Genomic DNA, 17,450 nt, shown 5'->3' with positions numbered 1-17,450 from the left:
GCCAAGGGTTAGAAGGTAAAGTTTGCCTTTTTTCGGATGATACCAAGATTTGTAACAGAGTGGACACACTGGAGGGATGTGGAAAACATGAAAAAGGATCTGCAGAAGCTAGAATGGTCTAAGGTTTGGCAATTAAATTCAATGCAAAGAAGTGCAAAGTGATGTGCTTAGGAGGTAGAAATCCATGGGAGACGTATATGTTAGGCGGTGATAGTCTGATAATGCACAGACGGGGAGAGGAGGGATATTAGGGTGATAATATCTGAGGATCTGAAAGCGACAAACAGTATGACAAGGCGGTGGCCATAGCCAGAAGAATGCTAGGCTATATAGAGAGAGGTGTAACCAGCAGAAGAAAGGAGGTGTTGATGCCTTTGTACAAGATGTTGGCGAGGCCCCACTTGGAGTATTGGAGGCCGTATTTTGCTAAGGATGTAAAAAGACGAAGCGGTGCAAGAAAAGCTACAAAAATAGTATGGGATTTGCGCTACCAGACGTACGAGGAGACTTACTGACCTGAACATGTATACCCTGGAGGAAAAGAGAAACAGGAGTGATATAATACAGATGTTCAAATATTTGAAAGGTATAATCCACAAACAAGCCTTTTCCGGAGACAGGAAGGCGGTAAAACTAGAGGAATGAATTGAGGTTGAAGAGGGCAGATTCAGGAAAAATGTTAGGAAGCATTTTTTCACGGAGAGGGTGTGGATACTTGGAATGCCCTCCCACGGGAGGTGGTGGAGATGAAAACGGTAACGGAATTAAAAAATGCATGGGATAAACACAAAGGAATCCTGTTCAGAAGGAATGGATCCACACAGGCTTAGCGGAGACTGGGTGGCAACACCGGTAATTAAGAAGCAAAGCTAGTGATGTGCAGACTTCTACAGTCGGTGCCCTGAAAATGGCAAGGACAATCAAGGTCAGGTATACATATAAAGTAGCACATACAATGAGCTTATCTTATTGGGCAGACTGGATGGACCGTACAGGTCTTTATCTGCCATCATCTACTATGTTACTATGGAACTCATTTGTCAAGAGAGAAAACGTCCAAAAGTGGCATAAATCTGCATGTGGACATTTTTCTCACAAAACATCCAAATTGGTATTTTCAAAACCAATTTTTAGACATTTCTCTATGAAGTTTGTCAGAAATGCGTTCAAATCACAAGGGGGCATGTCAGGGGCATGTTAAAGGCGGGATCTGGGAATTCCTAACAGCCATAATGGAATAAAACAAAACCGTCCAGGACTAAAATGTTTTGATCGAGACCTGTTTTTATAACAGGCACAAAATTGTGCCCTAAATGACCAGAAGACCACTGGATGGGAATCAGGAGTGACCCCCCAATAACCCCCCCAGTGGTCACTGACCCCCTTCCCACCCCCCCCAAATGTGAATACAAATATGATTTAGAAACCTATGACAGCCTCAGATGTTAGAGCCAGGTCTATCAGAGCAGCATGCAGGTCCCTGTAGTATAGTGGTCAGTGCAGTGCACCATGGCATTTGGGGACTCTGGTCCCTATCTCCCCTCTACCGGTCACATTTGTGGTGGAAACTTTGAGCCCTCCAAAACTCACCAGACATCCACTGTACCCACATATAGGTGGCCCTTCACCCATAAGGGCTGTTGTGTACAGCTGTGGGCAGTGGGTTTTGGGTGGGTCTTGGGAGCACTCAGCAGACAAGATAAGGGAGCAACGGTGAGATGTGTACCTGGGAGAATGTTTTTGAAGTCCACTAGGTTGCCCCATTTATCTCCTGGGATGTCTGGGAGACTAAAAATGCTGGCCCCTCCCACATCCCAATGGCTTGATTTTCTACGTTTTTCACTTGAACATTTTTTTTATTTGAAAATGGCCTCAAAAAATAAAAAGTCCAAAGCACGAAACCTTCTTAGAAACAGTATTTTGACAACAAAGATAGACATTTTTCTTTTTGGAAAATGAACTTCTTTTTTAGTCAGATTTGGACGTTTTTTGCAAAACGTCTAAAGTCGGACTTAGACGTCATCGAAAATGCCCCTCTATGTATGTACTATGCAAGATCTATCTTAGGGGAGCGCCACTTCTCCTAGTCTTGTTGGACAACAGACCCAAACACAGACAATCCATACAAGCCAGGGTGACAGTATCTTAAAAGGGCATGCATTCCATAGTATAAACACTATATGAATTTAATACTCCGGTCTGTAATAATAATTCAGAAATGTAACATGCATTGTGTACCTTATATGTAAACACGTAATACATTACTATATCTATAACCAAAAAAAAAGAATTGCCGTAAAGGGTGAATGGTGGTGCTTTCCCCATACTGCCTTTACATGAGAGTGGCCCACCAAAGTCTTTGTGGACACACAAAGGAAAATCTGGTATAGAACCACATGCCTCCCAAAAATAAAGAGTTTACACAGATGTGGAATGTCAAGGATTTAAAAAAAAAAAAAAAAAAAAAAAGTACAGTACTTAAATTCCCAGCTTCAGACCAGTGTAATCATATTGCATAGCAGCGAGTTCATTTCCTGCATTGACCTATTTGCTCTTCCTCAGCCCATCAGTTTTCTTCTTTCATACTATGCAGTGGATCCACCAGCTTATTGTGTACATGCATCAAACCTTGGAGAATAAAGAGAATCACCATTTCAGTTCCTACTAGCATTCATTTACAGTCCACACCTGGCTTTTGTTTGTAACATAATGCTTTGAGGGAGGCCAATGAAAACACCAAAAAGTGCATTACATGGATGGAATTTGGAGTTAGTGGAAGGAGAAAATCAAGCAACAGAATCAATTTTGATGCACAATCTTAAGTATTTTATCCATGTTCAAACAGAACACCAGTGGTCAACTACTGAGGTTGAGATATGATGTGGATCATATCTTACTTATTGCTCAGCAGCAAAAATCAATCCCATGGGAAAATCTGACATTTAAGGTGTTTCCAGATATCAGTTTTTCCATATATAGGTATTACTAGAGTGATAGATTTATCCAGAGCTCTGGGGGGAGGGACTCAGGTCCCTGCCAGAAGACTGGAGTGGTAGGATGTCCTTGGGTGGGAGGAAGCCTAGCCCATAGGGAGTAGTTTGAAATAAAATGCAGAGAAATGGTGCCCTTGTAGTGACAGGGAGGGAGGGGGGAGGAGTTTGGGAGGAGATAAAGTTAGAGTTATGCACTTTAGGGGGGTCTTTGGTTGCCTGCAGGTCTGGAGATGACCGTATATCCCCTTCCATTGACCAGAAGGAGTGAGAAGGGAGTCCTAAAAACTAGAGAGATCCACTGGCTGAGAGAGGCAGGTTACAGCTCCAATAAGTGCCAACCGGGAGGTAGTGTGTAGAGATAGTGGGTAGAGGAAGGCCCAGCCCAAGAGCAAGAGGACCAGAGCCAGGGAGAGCTTGTCTCAGAACCAGGGTGGACCAAAGGTGGAGTCACCACTGGAGGAGGGTCAGATCGAGGGTGGTCTGAGCCCAAAAAAAATAAATCAGTGTAAAGAAGAGTACAGCTTTTGGGGTAAATATCTTTCTACAGGATAGGCACAGACAGGAGAAGCTGTAAATACCTGTAAATAGAACATTAAATATCCTGTACATATAATTTGGGGAAGAAATGGAAAAGGGAATTCCGCTTTGGGAATAACAAGGACTGTTTTGGACTGATAATTTGCCAGTTACAAGAGTTCAAGTAAAGACTTGCATTTGTTCAGACTTTTTGAGTACGGCCTGGTTTGTGGAAGGAGCTGAGGGACTCAACAGCTCCAGAGGGTAAAGTATAGCCTCTCAAACCCCTGAATCGCTATTCTGGACCACAGACCCACTCCCAATTAGTAAGGGGAGATTGGCCCTGAATGTGAAACTAAACATCTGTTTTGTGACCCAGGGCTGGAGCTAGTGCACTGGTGAGACCCAGGTTACACGAGTGTGGAAACTGTGTGCCTGACAGGAGACCTCTGGCCTTACAAACTGGCTCTGAGAGAATGTGGTATTCAGACATGATTATGGTTTCCAGCAAAATTAGGATTATTGTGGACGGAAAAGAAGTCAAAGCATGCAGATCTCTCTCATGAACAGTAGTAAATGGGGAAATGTCAGAGGAATTCTTACTTGGAAGAAGAACCCAAAAGGGATGTCCCAATTGCTCTTTGCTCTTGCGTTGGAGCCATTGGCTCGGAAGATAAGAGCTCATCCCCACATTAAGCCCATTTTGATAGCAGGAGAGGACATTAAAATATTGTTGTACGCAGATGACACCTTGGTGTTCATTCACTTCCTCACTTACTGGAAAAGTTGAATAAAAATGGGTAGGTTTCTGGCTTTAAAACATTTAAAGAGAGGAGACAAGACCTTTTTCAGATATATTGGGAAAGGGAAAAAAAGATAGGAATGGAATTGTAAGTCTGCAGGATGCTGAGATTAGCTATGTGGAGAGTGATAAGGATAAAGCGAATATGCTAAACAATATGTCTTCAGTGTTCATAGAAGAAAATCCTGGAGAAGGCCCATGGTCTGCTGCCAAGGGAATATCTGGGAATGGAGTGGATAAAATATCATTCACGGAAGACAGCATGTATAAACAGCTTGAAGCGGGGCTAGGTGAGATTCATCCCATGATACTGAGGGAGCTCAAAGAAGTCCTGGCGGGACCTCTTCAGGATTTACTCAATAGATCTTTAGAGATGTCTCCAATCCTGTGGAACCTATTCTGATGTGGTCCCTCTTCACAAAAGCAGACAGGAAAGAGGTGGGAAACTACAGGCCAGTAAGCATCACGTCAGTAGTAGGATAAATAATGGAGTCGCTATTGAAGGAAAGGATAGTTGATTTTCTAGAAGCCAACAGGTTGCAGGATCTGAGGCAACATGGCTTTACCAAAGGAAAATCCTGCCAAATGAGTCAGATTAACTTCGACTGTTGACCAACGAATTGGAGGACATGCACTAGATGTAATCTACTTGGATTTCAGCAAAGCCTTTGGATAGGTCCCTCACAGAAGACTGATGAATAAGCTGAGAGGGCTGAACTTAGTCAACCATTTTCCAATCCAGTTCACCACTTTGGGTCCTAACAGGTGACAGAGGGTGGTGGTATATGAAATCCGCTCAGAGGAAAGGAAAGTGAGTAGTGGAGTGCCTCAGGAGTCGGTGCTGGGGACAATTCTGTTTAATATATTTGTGAGAGACATTGATGAAGGGTTAGAAGGAAAAGTTTACTTTTTTGTGAATTGTATGAACATAGCCAATAGAGTGAATACCCTGGAGGGCGTAGAAACCATGAGAAGGGATCTCCAAACGTTGGAAGAATGGTCAAGGGCCTGGCAATTAAAATTTAATGTGAAAAGTGCAGAGTAATGCACTTGGGGTGCAGAAATCCAAAAGAGATGTACTAGATAGGGGGAGAGGGATTGGTAAGCTCGGCTCAGAGACGGACCAGGGGTGGGGTGATGGTGTCTGAGGATTTCAAGGTGACAAAACAATGCGAAAAGGTGGTGGCAGTGGCCAGAAGGATGCTAGACTGCATAGAGAGGTGTATAACCAGCAGAAGAACAGAGGTGTTGGATTCTCCTGTTCAAAGTCGTCGGTGCGGCCCCACGGAGTATTTTGTTCAGTTTGGAGGCCGTATCTTGCTAAGGATGTAAAAGATGAAGCGGTTCGAGAAAACAGAATATACTGAGAATCCTTGACAAGATTAGGAATTACAGGAAAAGTACTCTCCTGGATCAAGGGATTTTTGACATCCAGAATATACCAAGGTCAAATCAAACTCAGATATATCTCCACCTTGGAAAGCGGAATGTGGAGTACTACAAGGATCACTGCTCTCACCTATACTATTCAACCTAATGATGACACTACTGGCTAAATCTGTCCAAATAAGGCCTCAATCCATTTCTCTACACAGATGACATCACCATCTATATTCCCTTCAAACAGAACCCCACAGAAATCACCAAGGAAATAATAATAGCATGAACATCATGGAATCCTGAGCATCGGCATTCAAATTAAAACTCAATAGAAATAAACCCAATGTCTCATTCTCATCGTCCCAATACAATAATGTTCCCCCCTCGGCAATTACGCACAGGGTTCAACCCTCCCAATCTCAGACCACTTGAAAATCTTAGGCATAACTGACCACAACCTAATGCTAGAAAGCCAAGTTAAGAACACGACCAAGAAAATGTTCCACACTATGTGGAAGCTCAAACGTATAAAACCTTACTTTCCCAGGGATTCATTCCGTAACATGATCCAAACCATGGTGCTAATCCATGTAGACTACTGCAACAGTATTTACGTAGGCTGCAAAGATCAAATCATAAGAAAACTACAGACAGCAGAAAACAGGACTGCCAGACTCATCTTCAGAAAAACACGCTTTGAAAGAATGCAACCTCTCCTAAGAAGCTTACATTGGCTTCTTAACGCGCGCATAACATTCAAAATATGCACAACAGTCCACAGAATCATCTACGGACTCGCACCAGATTACATGACGGAACTTATCGATCTACCATTAAGAAACGACGAGAACAGCAAGAACCTACCTAACCCTTCACTACCCCAATTGCAAAGGTATAAAATACAAATCTTCACATGCCACCAGCCTCTCGATATAGCACACAACTTTGGAACTCACTACCCAAAGACCTGAAACTCACAGAAAACTACCTACAATTCAGAAAAAAAAAACCTGAAAACACATCTTTCAGAAGTCGTTACCCCCTGGATCTGCCAAATCCCACACCACCATACATCACAAAATGTTCAGAAATGGAAAACAATAATAGTAACCTCTCTCACATATGCTAATATATCACCTAAGCTTTATTGTACTTCTGTATTATGTACTAGACTTCTACAAATCTTAAATTTTGTAACCACCTTTTAGCATTATGAAAGCCACATTGAACCTGCCATACGGTGGGGAATGTATGGGATACAAATGCAATAAATAAATAAAATAAATAAAACAAAAACAGATGGTATTGGGTGTGCTAGCAAGAGGTATAATGGAAAAGACTTGCTGACCTGATCATGTCCCTGAAGGAAAGCAGAAATGATCAGATATTCAAATAGTTGAAAAAGGGTATAATCCGCAAACATTTTCCACAGAAGGGAAGGTGGTAGAACAAGAGAACATGAATTGATGTTGAAAAAGGGCCGACTCAGAAATAATGTCAGGAAAGTATTTATTTTCACTGAGAGGGTGGTAGGTACTGGAATGCCCTTGCGCGGCAGGTGGTGGAGATGCAAATGGTAACGGAATTCAAAAATGCATGGGATAAAACACACAGAATCCTTGTTTGGAAGGAATGGATGCAAAGAAGCTTAGCAGAGATTAGTAGCAACACTGCTAATTTGGAAGCAAAGCTAGTGCTGGGAAAGACTTCTATGGTCTGTGTCCTGATCGTGGCTGAGTAAATTTGGTTGGGCTGCAGTAGAGCATTTTAAGGCTTTGATAACTTCAGAAATTCAGAACAAGGGACTTTTACAGTATGTCCCTGAAAATGGCAAGGACAAATCAAGATCAGGGTACACACATGAAGCATCACATCATAGCATATGTAATGAGTTTATCTTGTTTGACAGACTAGATGGACCATACAGGTCTTTATCTGCCGTCAGCTACTATGTTACTATCATGTAAAATTAATATTGATAAAACCAACAACTTATTCCATTTAAAATTGCCTCCCAGGGAGTAAGATACCTGGGGTATTACTATTACTGATAAGCTGGACAAATTTCTTGAACTATGACAAACTTACTGCACGGCAAGAAGCCTAGGTGTGGTTGCATACCCTTTTTCTACTGATATGGGGGGGGGGGGGGGGGGGGGGGGGGGGGGGGGGGGGGGTGGGGGGCCGGGGAAGAGGCAGTTTCCTAATTTGAAGCAATATTACCAGGCAGCAGTATTTAAGGACCTCAGAGAATTTTATAAGGAAAACTATCAGGTCCATTGGGTCCTGACATGAAACACCATTTTAGGTTCTAATTCTATATTTGAACAGTCGAGTGGATCAGAGTACTCTTTACAAGATAGGCCTCATCTCACCTATTCATAGATCCACAGAAGCGAGTTTGGAACACTACTAGGGCGAGTAGGGCCTTGAAGGGTAGGTTATTTCCTTTAGTAGACTAAAGCATTATCTCCCTAGCTTTCCTTAATTGAAATCTTTAAGAGTTAGGTTAAAACAAATTGGTTGGGTTTTGTGCACAGATATTTGTCATCAAGGGTTGCTCCTGTCTCACACTCAGCTTCAGGATTTGACTAATATGAAAAAACCTGTTTTTTCATTTTGGGATAGATTTGGGGATGGATGCAAAGCTCGATTTGCATAGAACTCCCACCCAACTAGAAATTGCCTTGTTTATGATACCTTCTAGGAAAAGGGGTAATATCCCAGATATATAAGACTTTGCAAGATCAGCGTGTAGCCTCCCTTCCCGTATCAGCAGGCCTGGTAAAAATGGTTGGGAAAGAAGTTAGCTGTTGAGGACTGAGATAAGATTAACATGTATGTGTACACTTTCACCAATTATAAACAAATCTAATATAGATTGGTTCATACAATGTATGGACACCTGCTCAGATTGGTTCATGTTTCTCATGAAGCAGATGGGCTCTGTAGGAGACAATACGGCCATGTTGGCACCGACGAGCATTTGTGGTGGGACTGTCCAGAAGATCTTTGCAAGCAGAAACAGGGTCAATCTAATGTTGCATGTATGGCTATTTGCATAGAACTCCTTAAGTTTGAGATTTAACATTTGCCATGAAAGGTTACAAATCCTATTCACTACTAAACGGTCACCTTTTCCAATTGATATTCATTGACTTTCTCCCAAATTCTATAAATGGTGCCTTACGTTGTGCATGCTAATTTGGCCCCACAAGGCCAAATTGCACGCACAAATTGCTTAACTAATCAACACCGATAATTGGTACTTAAGCAATTAGTGGCACTAATTGGCTTTAATTAGAATTTACATGCACAACTTTCTAGGCATATTCTATAATGTGATGCATAGCAAATTCAAATGTGTGCAGCTGAAAAGGGGGAACGGCCATGGGTGTAGAATGGGCAGGTCGCAGGTTTCAAAAAAAAAAAAAAAAAAAACTATGCGCAACTATTATGGAATACACCTGATCAGCGCAGGCATTTAGGGCGGCCTAAATGGATGCGCCAAATTTTAGTCGCAAGAACGACACGTGAGCGTATTCTATACACTATGCCTAACTTAAAACGTAATTTATAGAATTGTGCTAAGTGTGTGGGTTTTTCGGCACAGATTTTTAAGGCACCATTTTAGAATTTGGCCCTTGTGTTGTCACGTTTTTCAGATACTGTACCTTGATTAAGCATTGGGAACTTTCTACAGCTCCCTTATCTTCTCAAAGAAGCTTGGGGTGGGACTTTCATATTGATTCTAGTTCCTATAGTTGAGGGTTTTGTGTGTGTGGGTGGGGGGGGGGGGGGGGGGGAAGAGGCATTAAATGAAAAAATTAAGCATCATTGAGTATGATGTTGTTGGCCGTTTCTTTTTCTGCTGTATATGAATATACTTAAAAAAAAAATGTATTAAAAAAAAATGACCATGTGTTTTCAGGTGGAAGCCAAAAAACTGTGCTTCGTCCCTTTTGCCCCCCCAAAGAAGAGTTGTGCCCCCCTCACATCCCTTGTGATCTAGGGGTGTAGTCTTGGGCAGCAGCATACTCAGTTACTCCCTGCCCATTCTGGCTCTGCTCCCAAAGTGGATGCCATAAATAAGGCATCACTCCTGCTCTGACTAAACCTCTAGACCACCACGGGTTGTAAGGTAGTTGGGGGGGGGGGGGGGGGGGGGGGGGGGGGGGGGGGGGCTACTCTTTGTATTTTTTTTGTACTGCAATTTAAAGTTATGATTTTGTACAATAGTTTATATGGTAAATAGAGTGCTCCAAATAAAATTTTGTAATCAAAAGCATTTAAACAGGAATTTAAGTCTGAATTTAGGATACGCTCCTTAGCCCCGCTGTGGAGTTATAACATCAGCTGTCATTCTGTGTAGCGCAAATTCAGCCACTGTAAAAGCACTGTGGCTTTTAGTTTCAGTTTTCATTAGCTGCAGTTCATCTATGTGGAGACTATTTTGCTTGGAGGTAAAGTACGGTCTTTCACTATTTAAAGTATTACATTCTGGCTTGGATACAGTGGGTTTTAGCAGAGGCATGCAGACTGCAAGCTCTAACATTCCCCAGTGGCTCTAATTGGTTCACATTCACATTCACACAACACTAGAGTTTTCAGTTTCAGTTTTGGATGGCTGAAATCAGATGGGCAAGTTTCAGTTTTGGCCAAAAGCTTTTAGACAATTTTGGCATAAGTTTTGGTTTTGGCCAAAACTTGAAAAAAGCAGTTTTGGTTGGGCTTTTAGCACTCCCCACCCCACCCATGTTTTGTTCAATATATGTTCTACATATGTCCTGTTTTCATTAGTGGGGCTCACCACCTTCAAGCAGATCCAGGTCTCAGGTATCATAAAAAGGTCATAATGTTGAGAATCTGAACTATGAACAGGCATAAGTTCAATCTGCATATGTAATTGGAAAAGTAACTAGGTTAACCTGCATATTTTAGTTACCCTTAAAAACCAAAATTGATAATTAATCAAGAATTGGATATAGGAACCACCGGCCTATTACACATGCAGCAGTTTTCCTAAGAAAAGGGTACTATAATTTAGACACAGTAACTTAGAATCAAAAATTAGTTTTTTTTTGCTTCCTTACTATTACAGTTTCTACTAATCTTCAACTTCTATGGAAAGTGAATGATACATACCTGTAGCAGGTGTTCTCCGAGGACAGCAAGCTGATTGTTCTCACGACTGGGTGACGTCCGCGGCAGCCCCCACCAACCGGAAAAAGCTTTGCGGGCGGTCCGCACGCAGGGCACGCCCACCGCGCATGCGCGGCCGTCTTCCCGCCCGTGCGCGACTGTTCCCGCCAGTTGAATGACAAGCAAAAGATGAAAACGCAACTCCAAAGGGGAGGAGGAGGGTAGGTGAGAACAATCAGCCTGCTGTCCTCGGAGAACACCTGCTACAGGTATGTATCATTCACTTTCTCCGAGGACAAGCAGGCTGCTGTTCTCACGACTGGGGTATCCCTAGCTCTCAGGCTCACTCAAAACAAGAACCCAGGTCAATTGAACCTCGCAACGGCGAGGGTACAACAGAAAATTGACCTACGAAGAACAACTAACTGAGGAGTGCAGCCTGACCAGAATAAATTCGGGTCCTGGAGGGTGGAGTTGGATTTACACCCCAAACAGATTCTGCAGCACCGACTGCCCGAACCGACTGTCGCGTCGGGTATCCTGCTGGAGGCAGTAATGTGATGTGAATGTGTGGACAGATGACCACGTCGCAGCCTTGCAAATCTCTTCAATAGTGGCTGACTTCAAGTGGGCCACTACGCTGCCATGGCTCTAACACTATGAGCCGTGACATGACCCTCAGAGCCAGCCCAGCCTGGGCGTAAGTGAAGGAAATGCAATCTGCTAGCCAATTGGAGATGGTGCGTTTCCCAACAGCGACCCCTAGCCTGTTAGGGTCGAAAGAAACAAACAATTGGGCGGACTGTCTGTGGGCTGTGTCCGCTCCAAGTAGAAGGCCAATGCTCTCTTGCAGTCCAATGTGTGCAACTGACGTTCAGCAGGGCGGGTATGCGGCCTGGGGAAGAATGTTGGCAAGACAATTGACTGGTTTAAGATGGAACTCCGACACCACCTTCGGCAGGAACTTTGGGTGGGTGCGGAGCACTACTCTGTTGTGATGAAATTTTGGTATATGGAGCATGAGCTACTAGGGCTTGAAGCTCACTGACCCTACGAGCTGAAGTAACTGCCACCAAGAAAATGACCTTCCAGGTCAAGTACTTCAGATGGCAGGTATTCAGTGGCTCAAAAGGAGGTTTCATCAGCTGGGCGGAGGATGACGTTGAGATCCCATGGACACTGTAGGAGGCTTGATAGGGGGCTTTGACAAGAGCAAGCCTCTCATGAATCGAACGACTAAAGGCTCTCCAGAGATGGCTTTACCTTCCACACGATAATGGTAAGCACTAATCGCACTAAGGTGATTCCTTACTGAGTTGGTCTTGAGGCCAGACTCTGATAAGTGCAGAAGGTATTCAAGCAGGTTCTGTGCAGGGCAAGAACGAGGTTCTAGGGCCTTGCTCTCACACCAGACGACAACCTCCTCCACTTGAAAAAGTAACTCTTTTTAGTGGAATCCTTCCTAGAGGCAAGCAAGACATGGGAGACACCCTCACACAGACCCAACGCAGTGAAGTCTACGCCCTCAACATCCAGGCCGTGAGAGCCAGGGACTGAAGGTTGGGGTGCAGCAACGCTCCGTCGTTCTGCGAGATGAGAGTCGGAAAACACTCCAATCTCCACGGTTCTTCTGAGGACAACTCCAGAAGAAGAGGGAACCAGATCTGACGGGGCCAAAAGGGCGTTATCAGAATCATGGTGCCGTGGTCTTGCTTGAGCTTCAGTAAGGTCTTCCCCACCAAGGGTAGGGAGGATAAGCATACAGGAGGCCGGTCCCCCATTGGAGGAGAAAGGCATCCGACGCCAGTCTGCCGTGTGCCTGTAGTCTGGAACAGAACAGAGGCAGCTTGTGGTTGGTCTGAGAGGCGAAAAGGTCCACCGAGGGGGTGCCCCACTCTCGGAAGATCTTGCGTACCACTCTGGAATGAAGCGACCACTCGTGCGGTTGCATGACTCTGCTCAGTCTGTCGGCCAGACTGTTGTTTACACCTGCCAGTATGTGGCTTGGAGGAGCATGCCGAACTGGCAAGCCCAACGCCACATGCCGACGGCTTCCTGACACAAGGGGCGAGATGCGGTGCCCCCTGCTTGTTGGAGTAATACATTGCAACCTGATTGTCTGTCCGAATTTGAATAATTGGTAGGACAGCCGATCTCTGAAAGCCTTCAGTGCGTTCCAGATCGCTCGGAGCTCCAGGAGGTTGATCTGCAGATCCTTTTCCTGGAGGGACCACAGACCCTGGGTGTGAAGCCCATCGACATGAGCTCCCCACCCCAGGCGAGATGCATCCGTCGTCAGCACTTTCGTGGGCTGCGGAATTTGGAATGGACGTCCCAGGGTCAAATTGGTCCGGATGGTCCACCAGAGCAGTGAAGTGCGGCAACTGGTGGAGAGGCGGATGACATCTTCTAGATTCCCGGTGGCCTGAAACCACTGGGAAGCTAGGGTCCATTGAGCAGATCTCATGTGAAGACGAGCCATGGGAGTCACATGAACTGTGGAGGCCATATGACCCAGAAGTCTCAACATCTGCCGAGCTGTGACCTGCTGAGACGCTCTGGTCTGCGAAGCCAGGGACCGGAGGTTGTTGGCCCTCGCTTCGGGAAGGAAGGCCTGAGCCGTCTGAGTATTCAGCAGAGCTCCTATGAATTCCAGAGACTGTGTTGGCTGGAGATGGGACTTTGGGTAATTTATCACAAACCCCAGCAGCTCCAGAAGTTGAATAGTGCACTGCATAGACCGGAGGGCTCCTGCCTCCGAGGTGCTCTTGACCAGCCAATCGTCGAGATATGGGAACACGTGCACTCCCAGCTTGCGTAGGTACGCCGCTACCACCACGAGACACTTTGTAAACACTCGTGGGGCAGAGGCGAGCCCAAAGGGCAGCACACAATACTGAAAGTGCCGTGCGCCCAGGCGGAATCTGAGATACTGTCTGTGAGCTGGCAGTATCGGGATGTGAGTATATGCGTCCTTCAAATCCAGGGAACATAGCCAATCGTTTTTCTGAATCATTGGCAGAAGGGTGCCCAAGGAAAGCATCCTGAACTTTTCTTTGACCAGGAATTTGTTCAGGCCTCTCAGGTCTAGGATGGGGCGCATCCCCCCTGTTTTCTTTTCCACAAGGAAGTACCTGGAATAGAATCCCTGCCCTTCTTGCCCGGGTGGTACGGGCTCGACCGCATTGGCGCTGAGAAGGGCGGAGAGTTCCTCTGCAAGTACCTGCTTGTGATGGGAGCTGAAGGATTGAGCTCCCGGAGGACAATTTGGTGGCAAGGAGGCCAAATTCAGGGCGTATCCGCACCGCACTATTTGGAGAACCCACTGGTCGGAGGTTATGAGAGGCCACCTTTGGTGAAAAAATTTTAACCTCCCTCCGACCGGCAGATCGTCCGGTACGGACACTTTGAGGGCGGCTATGTTCCCGTGGATCCAGTCAAAAGCCCGTCCCCGGCTTTTGCTGTGGAGGCGCAGGGGGCTGCTTAGGCGCACGCTGTTGACGAGAACGAGCGTGCTGGGGCTGTCCCTGTGCCTGACGAGGCCTTCGGGCGGCTGGGTGTACCTATGCTTTGCAAAAGAATAGGGCACTGCCTGCCGGGCCCGGGAAAAACGTCCACCTGCTGAGGTGGATGCTGCAGGCGCCCGGTGGGAGAGCTTGTCAAGGGCGGTTTCCCGCTGATGCAGTTGGTCCACCAGCTGCTCGACCTTCTCACCAAAAATATTATCCCCCCGGCAAGGGACGTCGGCCAGTCTCTGCTGGGTGCGGTTGTCCAGGTCAGAGGCACGCAGCCATGAGAGCCTGCGCATCACTATACCTTGGGCCGCAGCACGAGATGCCACGTCACAGGTGTCAGATACCCCTGGACAGGAACTTTCTGCACGCCTTCAGCTGCCTGACCACCTCCTGATAAGGCCTGGACTGCTCCGGCGGGAGCTTATCGACCAGGTCCACCAGTTGCTTCACATTGTTCCGCATGTGGATGCTCGTATAGAGCTGGTATGACTGGATGCGGGTCACGAGCATGGAGGATTGGTAGGCCTTCCTCCCAAACGAGTCCAGAGTGCGAGACTCCCGCCCCGGGGGCGCCGAGGTGGTATCCCTCGAACTCCGTGCCCTCTTGAGAGCAGAATCCACGACCGCCGAGTCATGTGGCAATTGGGGCCGCATTAACTCTGGGTCCGAGTGGATTCTGTACTGGGACTCTGCTTTCTTGGGGATGATGGGATTAGATAGCGGTCTCATCCAGTTCCGAAGCAGTGTCTCCTTGAGGACATTGTGCAACGGCACCGTGGAGGACTCTCTAGGTGGTGATGGATAGTCGAGGACCTCGAGCATCTCAGCCCTCGGCTCATCCACAGAGACCACGGGGAAGGGAATGCAAATAGACATATCCCTTACAAAGGAGGCAAAAGAGAGGCTCTCAGGAGGCGAGAGCTTCCTCTCTGGTGAAGGCGTGGGTCCGAGGGAAGACCCGCAGACTCCTCTGAGGAGAAATATCTGGGGTCCTCCTCTTCCCCCCACGAGGCCTCTTCCTCGGTATCGGACATAAGCTCATGTAGCTGAGTCCTTAACCGGGCTCGGCTTGACGTCGAGGCACCGAGGCCTCGGTGTCGTCGAGCGGTGGACTCCCGCGCCGGCGGGGACTAAGCTCCCTCCATCGACGTCGACGGGGACTCCACCTGCGTGGCGGTCGAGACCGGCGCCGCAAGCGGCGGCGGTGTCGACGGCCTCGGCACCGGGATAGAGCTCGCCGGCGCCACAGTCAACGGCGCCGAGGGCGCAAGCACCCCCGGCGCCGGCACAGCCTGGCGCATCAGCCCTTCCAGGATCCCCGGAAGGATGGCTCGGAGGCACTCGTCCAGGCCCGCTGCCGGGAAAGATGGGGGGGCCGATAGAGGTGTCGGTGCCGGAAGCTGCTCGGGTCCAGGAGACTGCACCGAAGTGCTGGGACCTGACGTGTCGGTACCTCCACAACCGAAGGGGATCTCTCCTCCCGACGCGGACGCTTCGGCGTCGACTCCTCGCCGGTACCGAGCACCGAAGGCGACCGATGACGGTGCTTCTTAGATTTCTTGCGGTGCCCGTCATCGGTGCCAGGTGGAATAGAGGAGGAGGAGATCGATCCCCTCGGTCCCGAGGAACAGGGTCAGACAGGGTTCGGTCCCGAGGGCCATGGGCCGAGGGAGTGACCGGGGCCGATTGCCCACGCGGCCTCTCACCCCTACCCTCACCGGAGGACCGGCGGGGCCCTGTGCTTCTGGGTCGATGCCATTGGTGCCGATTTCTCGGGCCTCGATACCGGTACCGAAGAACCGGCCGTCGATACCGATGCCGTCGAGGTCGACGTCGAGGGGCCAGCGCAAGTTCCAAAAAGACGGTCCCGAAGAACTTGCCTCGCAACTTGAGTCCGTTTCCGTAGACCAAGACACAAAGAACACGACTTGATATTGTGCTCCGGTCCGAGGCACTGGAGGCACCAAGCGTGGGTGTCTGTCTGCGAGATAGGCCGGCCGCACCGACCACACTTCTTAAATCCACTCGGGACCTTCAAGGACATCGACGGAAAAATCGCGTCGGCGAAGTTAAAGTCGTCGATGGTGGCAGTAAATCACACCTCGAAAAATAATCGACCGCGCGGCCACAAGGCCGCAACGCGACGCCTCCGCTAAAAAGAGGGAAAATAAAGCGCGTGCTCTCTTTTTTTTTAAAGAGGAAAAAAGAAAAACTGGAGCGCGCGGCAACAGAAACAAAAATAAACGAATTCGCGAAGAACGCGACGGTTTTCCGGGGCTAAGAGAGAGCGGCAATAGCACGACTCTCTCCAGGCGCGGAAAAGAAAGGACTGGCGGGAACGTTCGCGCACGGGCGGGAAGATGGCCGCGCATGCGCGGTGGGCGTGCCCTGCGTGCGGACCGCCCGCGAAGCTTTTTCCGGTTGGTGGGGGCTGCCGCGGACGTCACCCAGTCGTGAGAACAAGCAGCCTGCTTGTCCTCGGAGAAAAGATGCGACACTCGGCACATATGTTAGAAGTGCCAAGTCAGCAACCTGAAATTTTTCTGCTTTTTTGCTCACCTTTAAAATATTTCACAGTTTTAACTCGTAGTTCCAAAGTAGCATCTTCATCACACACAAATATTGTGCAAGGGTGTTGCTGAAAGGCTGAGACAGTCCACATGTGATTCACCCCTTCTTCTATTGCCTTGTACAATGCAAATGCTTTATGTGCACCTGTGATGAGAATCATCACCTAGAAAACATGAAAATGACTGAGCAGCAACTAAGTCAATTAAACAAATTTCATACTCCAAATACAAATATGTATTGCTTGCATTAATAAAATACATTTCAATATCAGACCTAAGACACACCTAGTCTGTCAGATTTTCAAGATACCCACAATGAATATGAATGAGAGATTTGCATACACTGGAGCTGGTACATGCAAATCTATTTCATGCATATTCATGTGAACATCCTAAAAACCTGACTGGCTAGGTGTGTCCAGAGGACTAGATTGAGAACCCTTGTTATAAACTTAACTTTGGTTTATAAGGCTAGTATATTTATCCAACCATTTAGCTGGGTGTTTTAACAAACAAACACTGTAAAGCACCA

At 47.0% G+C, this 17,450-nt stretch overlaps 1 protein-coding gene across 3 annotated transcripts in view; it reads right to left on the bottom strand.

Moving 5' to 3' along the window:
- Nucleotides 1-1,992: 1,992 nt before the first annotated feature.
- The window catches only part of GNPDA2 (glucosamine-6-phosphate deaminase 2), a 73,577-nt gene continuing 58,119 nt past the window's right edge, over nt 1,993-17,450 (bottom strand). For 2 of the 3 annotated variants that reach the window (XM_030192631.1, XM_030192630.1), the window contains exons 6-7: nt 16,908-17,082; nt 1,994-2,628 (exon numbers count right to left, since the gene is read on the bottom strand). In XM_030192631.1, coding sequence (XP_030048491.1) covers nt 2,567-2,628; nt 16,908-17,082 — 237 coding nt within the window. In that variant the 3' untranslated portion in view covers nt 1,994-2,566. Of the gene's footprint in view, nt 2,629-16,907; nt 17,083-17,450 lie in introns of all 3 variants that reach the window. The other variant, XM_030192632.1, reaches the window with a different exon arrangement.

Source organism: Microcaecilia unicolor, chromosome 2 (assembly GCF_901765095.1).
Source record: "Microcaecilia unicolor chromosome 2, aMicUni1.1, whole genome shotgun sequence".
NCBI classification, from domain to species: domain Eukaryota; kingdom Metazoa; phylum Chordata; class Amphibia; order Gymnophiona; family Siphonopidae; genus Microcaecilia; species Microcaecilia unicolor.
This window is presented reverse-complemented; position numbering and strand designations above follow the sequence as displayed.